The 9,552-nt window shown below is 42.3% G+C and overlaps 1 protein-coding gene across 1 annotated transcript in view; it reads left to right on the top strand.

The window, feature by feature from the left end:
- The window catches only part of LOC104127550 (cytosolic phospholipase A2 epsilon-like), a 25,213-nt gene that overhangs the window by 3,439 nt on the left and 12,222 nt on the right, over nt 1–9,552 (top strand). Inside the window, exons 3-6 of the mRNA XM_035895748.1 lie at nt 6,810–6,946; nt 7,352–7,483; nt 8,108–8,148; nt 9,010–9,052. Of these exons, the coding sequence (XP_035751641.1) occupies nt 6,810–6,946; nt 7,352–7,483; nt 8,108–8,148; nt 9,010–9,052 (353 nt within the window). The remainder of the gene's footprint in view (nt 1–6,809; nt 6,947–7,351; nt 7,484–8,107; nt 8,149–9,009; nt 9,053–9,552) is intronic.

The raw sequence follows: 9,552 nt of genomic DNA, 5'->3' as shown, positions 1-9,552 counted from the left end.
AATCCTCAGCCATCCCGCCTTCTCAGTCCAAGACACATCTCACTAGCCCATACAGCCACTTAAAGGAGCAGTTTGAATGACAGAGGTGCTTTTGGAGAGCAGCGCAGGGTCTGGAGCAGCAGTAAAGCCACAGCACAGGCTTTCCAGGCTGAGGCCATTCTGTTTTACGTGAAGCATGTACTGGATGTTGCCTGTAAAACAGAGTAACAGACATTCACCACCAATGTTGCCAAGCTATCATCTGTTTGAAATGGTAGTATCAGTCAAAATCTTGAGGGGGAAAAATTTACACAAACAAAACAAAAAAGATACTTGCAAAGGTGAATGCTTTGCTTTTTGGGTACTTCCATTATGTAGGAAAAGAAAATCGTACCAGTCGTGGCACTGCCGTGCTTATGCTTAGTTGTTGAATCTGGTTTTGATTGACAACTGCTTAATTCCAGTAATACTTGATTTTGTTGAGTGTAAAATTTTTCAGAAAGATCTGCTTTTAAACCATTTCAGGATGTAGTTTTCTATGCAGCCAGACTTGTAGAAGTCGCATATTTCAATGACCACGCTCTTTATCATATAAAATAAACCTATATTTCAAATGTTTTAATAAATTAATTTAACCTCTGGTTAATCTCATGGCAGTGTAAAAGCTAGTGCAAATTGCATGTTGGTAAATGTATGTGACTTTCACTGAGAAGCAGCAAAAAGAGAGGCTTAAGGTAAAAAATGTACCACTGTACAAAATTTTGCTAGTTTGTGTGTAAAAAATGGGGGAATATTGTTGAGTTGTTCCAATCATGTTTACAGTTCCCTAGAGATTAGCTTGACTCAGCCTTAGGAAACTTGGAACCATTTGGACCTCCACCACCAGTGATGTAGACTTCTTTACACAACAATTTCTATAATATGGGGGTTTTTTCTTCCTCATTCTTCCTTTTCCCAGCTCTGTTTTTATCACTTTCCTTTTCCTGCAAATTTTTCTAGCTAGAACAAGTTGGTGTGGCATCTATTTCTCAGTCATCTTACAGATTTTTAACATTTTACATCAGCTCCTTCTATCTCTCACCCATTGTGCCTATCCTTTTGTTTCTGAAGTGAATCCCATTTTGTTATTTTCTCCTCTCAAGATTCCTTCTTGCACGCAGTTTCTGTAGAGGTTTTTGAACCACTTTGTTTAATACTCATCTAATGTTAGAAGGTCCCCCAACCTGATGCCACAGGTTAACTTCATTATTGGTCTATCTGCTCTGTTTTCCAGGTAATGGAAATGGGAAAATTAATCCAGAACAACAGATTCTCAAAACCTCACTAAATCTCCCATGGAGTAGAAAATACAAGACCTTTAATGGAAGCTCAATGCATAAGACAGTATTTTTACCCGAGACAATTAAAATTGTTTCATTCTGCTTTTTAAACCCTGAATCTTTTAAATGCACCCTTGCACTAGTCTGTCTCTTCTTCCCACTGATCCATCAGTGTGTAAATTATAACACTGATTGCCACTTGTGTACTGATGCATAGTTGATATCATTGATGCCACCTGTGGATTTAGCGGCTTCTTTGTGTTCTCTGCATTACGCCTTCCCACTGAGTACACCCACGTCCCCATCAGGCTCTTTGGGGCTCCTGATATTCCTGGATCTGTGCACACTTGCCAGTTCCCAGATTTGGGTGTATGTCCCATCTGCATCCTGACTCCTTAATGGGGTGAGACTTGGCTGTGCACCAATCAAACCCACCCTTAAAAGCGGGGCTTTCTCTGCAGAGAATTTCAAATTTCAAGCTCAGCCTCTCACAGTTCTTGGGCAGCCACCATGGCTCCAGAACAAGCAGGAGGACCTGTCTTTTAACAGCATGTGGTTCAGCTTGAGAATTCCCCATGGCAGGAGATCATGGATGCCAAAAATGTATGTGGGTTCCAGGCAGAGGCTGGGCAAGTTTCTAGAAGAAAAATCAAGTGAAAGTTGTCTTAGGAAGTCTCTGAATCTTAAATTGTGAGGGCTGAGAGAGAATTATATGGTGCTTGCCCTCTTATACTCTTCCTTAGACATCCACCACTAAATGTGGGGCATGTTCTCCTCTAGCACCGATGTCCATCCCTAACAAGACCAAAGATCCTTCCCAAAAAAAGACAAAGGGCCTAAAGAGCAAGATAGTGGAGAGAAACAAAATCACCGAGGAGAATTAACAAATGAAAAAGAAAAAACAGTGTTAAGGGTTAAACAAAAAGGTTGAAATATGCAATTGGATGGGGACACTGAGCTGAGCAATTTTAAGCCATCATTCCCTGCTTCCTGAAAACATCCCAGACCCCTCAGTGGACACTGCCTGTGGTTCCTGGACTAAATGAACCTTGACAGATAGGTGTAGAGTTAAAAATATTCTTCAGCATTTCTTAGTAAGAAAATTATATTTTTTGAATTTTTTATGGATATTTTTTTAATTAGGCTTGTTAATTTTGGAAACTTCCAAACTTTTGGACTCTTTTTAATATAAGGCTTATATTATTTTGGCTACAATATTTTATAAAATTATTAAGTATGTTTTACATTTTTACCAAACCCCCGCATTTTACAGCATTGCAGTAGCAGTTCTGCCATATATGAGATCAATTAATAGAAAGGCCCTTGAGATTCTGAAAAGAAATACAGGCAGTGATATATATTTTTCTTTGAGAAGCTATGGTCCAATGTGATAGATACTGCAGGAATCTGCAGACTTCCTCCAGTGTTTTGTTCTTCTACTGTTGTTATTGTTTCATTGTTATTAATCACTTAGTTGCGATCACGTACCAACAGCCTATTGTTCTAGGTGCTGCTTGAAATCTCATTATAAAATAAGACTGATGTGGACTGATAAAGCCCAGCAAGGGAGAAAACGGGGGGAAAAAAGTGAGGTTATTTAGCAACACCTCAGCAAAGGGATGTTTTAAGGAGGGATGTAAACAAGACTAGTGATACTGGCTTAGGGATACTTGTAGGGTACTCCACCCAATGTGAAGGGCAGTGTGGGAGAAAGTGCGAGAGCTTTATATTGAAGTTTAGCTATTGGGAGACTAATGTTGAATGCTTCCTGGAGGCAGGAACAAATCTCCCAAGACTGAATGAATTCTGACAGTCTGAGTACAAGGGCCCTTGAGAAGGAAGATATTTACTTTCACAGAAGTGACCCACATTTTTGTTTAAAAAAGAATATAAAAAGTTCCACTGACCTAAATTGTTTAATATTTTGCACTCTAGAAAGCAGCAATGCCTGCCTCTCCACTCGCCCTCAGCCAGATCTCTGCTTAGCTCCGCAGTGTGGGAGGAAGAAGAAAAATACTTTTTTCACCACCAGCTGGTGGTGGTAGTTTATATTTTGTGACTTGGATGGGTGCAAGTAAGGGGAGATGTGATCAAGGACATGATCTGGGCAAACAGTGTTTGAGACCATATTCTTGGTTTGGATCCCTTCAACACAATAAGAAAAACTACACCCTAACAGTCATGAAAAAACCTACCCCCTAGAAATAGCACTTAAAGGCAGTCCAAGAGGAGGAGGATGTCCAGGTTTCTGCCCAGATTACATGTGGGCTGGAAGTTGCATCTGTTGGCATCAAAAAAGGAGGTAGAATTAAAATGAAAATATTTTGGTTTAGTCCTGTTTGCATTTGAGCTGCCTGTGAGACAGGTGAGATCTTCAGCTCAAGCCAGAATAGCTGGTGCACTGCTCTTGTCTGGGAAGCAGTGTGGTGCTGGGGCTATGGTGGTTCTGAGCATGGGTCATGTTGCTGTAATGTTTTCTAATGGTAAAGCACAATTAAGATCCAGTCCTGCTGCTATCCTGGAAGATAATTAGAAACTTTGTGTAATAACTGGACGAAGAGACCATGTTGTCATAAACACACGGTGCCACGCCTGCTTTTGGCAGGATATTGCCCCACAGCGATACCATGGCTGCCACCCCAAGCACGTTTGACAGCTACTCGTGTGTTGTGGTCCAGGGGAGGGACACCACAGGTCGCTGCTGTGAAGCTCTGCTGTGCGTACCACATGTGAGCGTAATCACTGTAGTTAGTTGGTGGTTAGGCTTGCGTAGCAGGGTTATGATGATTTGCTTGCACGTGGCTGGCAACGGGAGCCTTGTAAGTATACGTAAAGAGGCACTTGATAGGAGGTGATGGGATATTGTGGCATGACCAACTGGCTTGGGCAAAGGATATGCTGTGGAGTTCCAGTTCTCAGATCTGCTTGTGCCTGGAGATGCCTTGGGAGAATACAGGCCTGAGGTATCAGACGTGCAAAAAAAAGGTTCCTGGGTGTTGTAAGTGCCTCTCTTACAACACCTGGAAAATACTTCATGAACAAGAGGCAATTAGGTTTCAGAGGACACCTCTGAATTGCAAAAGGCATTGACAAACATGCTTTGCAGATGGGAAGAGGGAAGCATGCTTGTTTAGCGGCTGTCAGGAGTCCCTGGGGAAAATCAGAGATCTGAAATGAGAAGTCAGAGCTCGGCTGCCTGACTAGTTATTTCTTAAAGGCATACAATACAGCACAGTAGCAGACAGGGATCGCTTGCAGAAAAGGAAAACAGTGGTGGACTTTTGAAGTCATATTCTTTGCAACAGACCTAGTCAGAGCATGTATTGCTATTTGGGAAGTGTTAGTGAAATAAACTTTGGATTGCTCACAAATTTATGGACTCAGGTCCTTCTGACCCTCTTCCTAGTGGGAAGAAGAGCTGACATATTCTCTGCTAATATCTCCCTGGACTTCCCAAGAGCGAAAAAGGATTTTCATATGGACATTTCCTGTATACGCACAAAAGTTTTGGAGTGGTTAGGACTTAGAAATTCAGGTGACTTCTATGTGTGTTGATTTTTTTTCTTTTTAAATTTATATAACTTTGTATATACCACAACTACCTTTATCAGTCAAAGTCACTCTTTTTTTTTTCTCTCTCTGTTCAGAATTACTCAAACAAAGATGACTTAAGCCTCAGGGGAGTCAGGGGGGGAAAAAAAAAGGCTGGATTTGCTAATTTTTCAGTTACACAGAGTGCAATGAAGGGCTGAGTCAATTATTCTGTGCTTCCCAAAGTCAGGTCTACCAGTAACAGTAAGTGGAACAAGACTAAGTCTAGTCAGATGAAGGAGTGTCTGTTCTGCAATGGCAGGGGAGGTGATGCTCGAGTAGGTGGTGTTACAAATAGAGGAAATGTAATGCTAATGATGGGATTGGCATTTATGGGCAATACTCCCCCGTGCTATCTTTGGCACTTGTGTGGGTGGTTGTCCCTAACTAACAGATTGTATTCTGTAGGGTGATCATCCCTGATTTTGAGTGTGGGTCCACAGGATTGTTAATCTCATGATTCACATTTGCCCTTTATTTCTTAATAACTATGACAAAATGTTTTTGCAGGCAGATTGTTCTGACCTCAGAATGAAAGTGCTTGTTGATGATGTAAGCACTGCAGGCTGCTGCTAACCACTGTTTCATACTGAAGCATTGGTCATGAACGTGCCTCACCTGTGATGGAGGTCAGGTGGGAAGCCAAACTTTACAACTGGCCTCTCCATGTGGGAAAGGAAAATGAAAATGTTAAAACCGCCCTCCCTACATCTGGAAACATTAAAATTCATAGGTGAACTTTATGACCTGAGCATGCCTCTAATTGAAACAGCAAAGCCAAAGCAATGCAATCTTGTGCAAAGCAGCAATGTCACCTCGCTCTGTGCTGGGAAGCACAGGCAAGCTTTCACCTGCCCAGCACAAGTGTTGCAAATACCCTTATCCCTCTCTGGCTGAGGCACAGAGATGCAGATGAAAGTAGTGGCATTAAGCAATATTTTTTATACACCTTTACTGGCAAAACCTCTCCCTCAGGACAGCTGCTTCTCAAACCAAATGTTACACCATCAGACTGTTCAGTATTTCAACACTTTTCTTGTGTGTTCATTTTAGTCCATTTCACAGAGGATTAAATGCAATTGATCTTCTCCACAGATGATTATTTTTCTTGAAAGGTTTTTTCTTAATTTTTTTTTTCTTGAAAAGCTCTGTTGTTCAGCTCTATGGTGTACGTGTGAGTGTTCCCTTCTTTAACTTTCCAAAAGGGAAGAAGGCGTACTGAGATCAAGTGCTTTGGTGGAAGACCTGCCTTCTGTGACACCAGTGGGGCTTCATGGGAACCTTCAGTGAAATGAGCTCCTGTCACCACTGTGTTGGTAGCCAGATGTGCTAGAGAAAAGAAAGGATGCTCCAAAAAGTAGACAAGATGGAACTTACAGCTAGAGCTACCTCAGAAACATTAAGGCGTGTCCATGCCTACCTGTGGAAACCCACTGTGCATGAGCTGGGCTCTGGCTGTTGCAGACCCCATTACAGCTGTAAATGTTACCTTGCTCTGTGTTCCTGAATGAACCATCAGCAGTGTCTAGCCCTGTGAAGCTCTCGTGTGCGTGCGTGGCCCTGTGCACATGGATGGCTTGTCGGTGTTAAAATCTTTGAAGTCTGATATATATAGGTAGTCTGGCTATGTATCTCTTGGAAAAAAGGAATGCAACGTAACTGCATGTTTTGGATATTTATTGTTTTTCCAGCAATTAAAAGATGTAGTTCTCAAGAAAAGCAAACTGCCAGGCTTTAACAAAGAGTAAAGCAAGCTGGTTGTCTAGCACTGGCTTGATGGCACCTTAGCTAGCATGCCAGCCTGCGTTCTGCATATTGTCCTGTGTATAGAGCTTAAAAATTCATTTGGTGCAACATCTTATGGGGTACTAGATGCATTTCATTGGTCCACTGCTTTCACACTTTCCCTCTCTTCAACAGTAACCCAGTCGGACTGCTATGTGAGCTTAAGCCTGCCAACGGCTTCAGTGCAGCATTTCCGCACCAAAACGATCCAGAACAGCAAGAACCCGACGTGGAATGAAGCCTTCCACTTCACCATTCAAAGCCAGGTTAAGGTAGGAAGAGTGGCTATCCCCAACATGTATTCTTACCAGACATCACAGCTACCGTATAGCCCTTCCATGCTGTGGGTTTCTGAGTTCCCTTATGAAGCATTCACACTCTTACTGTAGTTATTTAGTTTTCAGTGGTTCAATAAGACTGTATCTTTCTGAACAGTCAATTGACTGTAGACTGCAACTGCAAAATTTGTATTTTACTGTTGCCTTTGCTTTCATTCTTGAACTTCTTTCCCAAATTCCTTTAGCTAAATTAAAATACTATGTATACTATATAGTAATATAATATATATAATATAATAACTATAGCTATTAAAATAGCTAAAATAAAATGTGGCATCTTATGTTTGTTAAACCTTATGCAATCTATTTTTTTTTTATTTTTTTTTTTTATTATTCCAGAACATTCTGGAGCTGAAAGTTTGTGATGAGGACAACGTAACTCAAGATGATCATCTCCTCACTGTATTCTTTGATGTCTCCAAAATCCAGCTTGGAGAAAACATTCAGCTCTGCTTCCAGCTGAATCCACAGGTATGGACAAAGTTCAAGGATGAAGCTAAGGAGATGTGGTCACGTGAGAATGTGGTTATCTCCTCTTGCCTCTCGCATGTCCCATATACAAGCCATTCTTACTGCCCATTTATCCACCTGAGTATGTTCATCTTTTTCAGGGGTTGATACCCAATGTTTCTTCTGTAATTACTGCAGATTTTGGGTGCTGCTTCTACAGACAGAGTTGGCCAACGTTATTGGACTTGATTGCCTGGTTGTTGTGCTCAATGCCAAAATATCGAGAATTTACCCCAACCCCTTTGCAGCTGGAGGTGGTTCTGAGCTGTGTTATGTCCTGTTAATATAAAAGTAGCGATCTGCAGTCAGAAGCTGCAAACCCAATTTTCATAAGTGAGTTTTTCAGCAGGTCTTGATTTCGTAAGGTTGAGACAACTTTATACTGAAGCTTTTGGGACAGTTTTTAGGCCTAGAAATACTTTACTTCAGTGAGTGCTGAATTTGATTGCATGTGCAATCTGTTGCATGTGCAGTAACAAAAGGTGGACATTGGCTTTTAGTCCCCTTAAGAACACAAATTCCTGTAGGTTATCTCTCTTCACAGGAGAATCAACCTGCAGTGACTGCCTTCATTTTCTTTCACAGGGAAAAGAGGAGCTGGAGGTTGAATTCACAATGGAGAGCAGGTGTGTAAGGTCAAATAGGTGATCAGTAGAAATGTAAGCTGGAGACAAAATGTTACTGACACAAGGCGATCAGTTTACACCTGCAGTCCCTTAATAGCATCACCATCTGACTAAAGCAGAGGGGAACTTTGGGTGTTGCTTGTGTAGGACATTGAATGGAGAAGGGGTGCATGCTGTGTGTGCATCCAGACACACGGAGAAGATAGCACAGATGCTGACGGGAGCATAAAGATGCCCCTGATGGTGGCTGCTCACCAGGCTGCAAGGGGCATTCTGCAAAGGAGGGCGTTTTAAGTTTCAAACTCCTCTTGCTCCTTACTGTGGGATCCCAGATGTTTGCTTTGTCACAAGATTGTGGGAAAATGATACTTGGAATTTGTTTCAGTTGTGGGAATAGATTAAAAAAATGTTTTTACTGTGTTTCTATGCTGACTGTACAGTTAATGGAGAGAATGGGCATGTAAATCAGTCCTTTAAGATAAATGGTAATATTTTTTCTTTTATTGTTATGGCATGTTGGATGAGTTCATCAGCTCTGATCCCCCCTGGTTTGAACTGAGCAATATGGGGCAACAGTGTAATTATGCCATCCCTGTGTAAATTTGCTTCAGTGTGTCAGAAGACAATCAGGTTTCCAAAAACAGTTTAAAGTTCAGACTCAAGCCTGTGAGAGGCAAATTGGATTGAAAGTCCAGTTAGAAATTCTGATGCTGTTTGCCCATGCTGCCTGTCCAAAGACAGACTTTTAAAGATAAAGGTAATGAAATAATTATTAGAGAGTTAAAAAAACCCCAACAAACCAAACAAACAGAAAAAGGAGAGTACTGGTTTTGAATTGATTGTTTCTATTTTGTCTTTTAGTCCGGATCCTCCTGAAAACATTGTTACTAACGGAGTTTTAGTGGTAATTTCTATTTCATAATCCTTTCCCTGCCATATAGCAATGCTTATTGCAAAGCTAGTATTAAAGGTACCGGGCAGTTGCTCCATAGGGTGGCACGAAGGCATCGGTGGAGAGGCAGGCTAAGGCTGGTGTCAGCGTGGGCTTTCCCACGCGGTCCCTGCTAGTGACTCACGCTGGGAGAGGCTGCAGCTGCGAAAGCTGTGAGCTGCTGCCAGTGCTTGCCTCTGCCCGAAGTGAGCTGGGCTCAGGCGGATGCCATCCCTCCATCTGCCTGGTGAGAGCCATGCTGGGCATCCTGCCCCGCACCCCTGCCCTGCACCCCTTCCCCGCGGCCGGTGCTCTCCCGCGCCCTTGCGGGACTGCTTCTCCAGACAGGAGCGAGCAGATCCCTCCTCTTCCCTCATCTCTACACAATCTGTCATTTCCCATGTGGAACCCTAATGCCACCTCCCTAGACCTGGTAGGGGGGCTTATAGGCTGGGACCCACCTCTCTGCCGTG

The sequence above is a fragment of the Egretta garzetta genome, unplaced genomic scaffold (genome assembly GCF_000687185.1).
Source record: "Egretta garzetta isolate BGI_Z169 unplaced genomic scaffold, ASM68718v1 scaffold526, whole genome shotgun sequence".
Taxonomy (NCBI): domain Eukaryota; kingdom Metazoa; phylum Chordata; class Aves; order Pelecaniformes; family Ardeidae; genus Egretta; species Egretta garzetta.
This window is presented reverse-complemented; position numbering and strand designations above follow the sequence as displayed.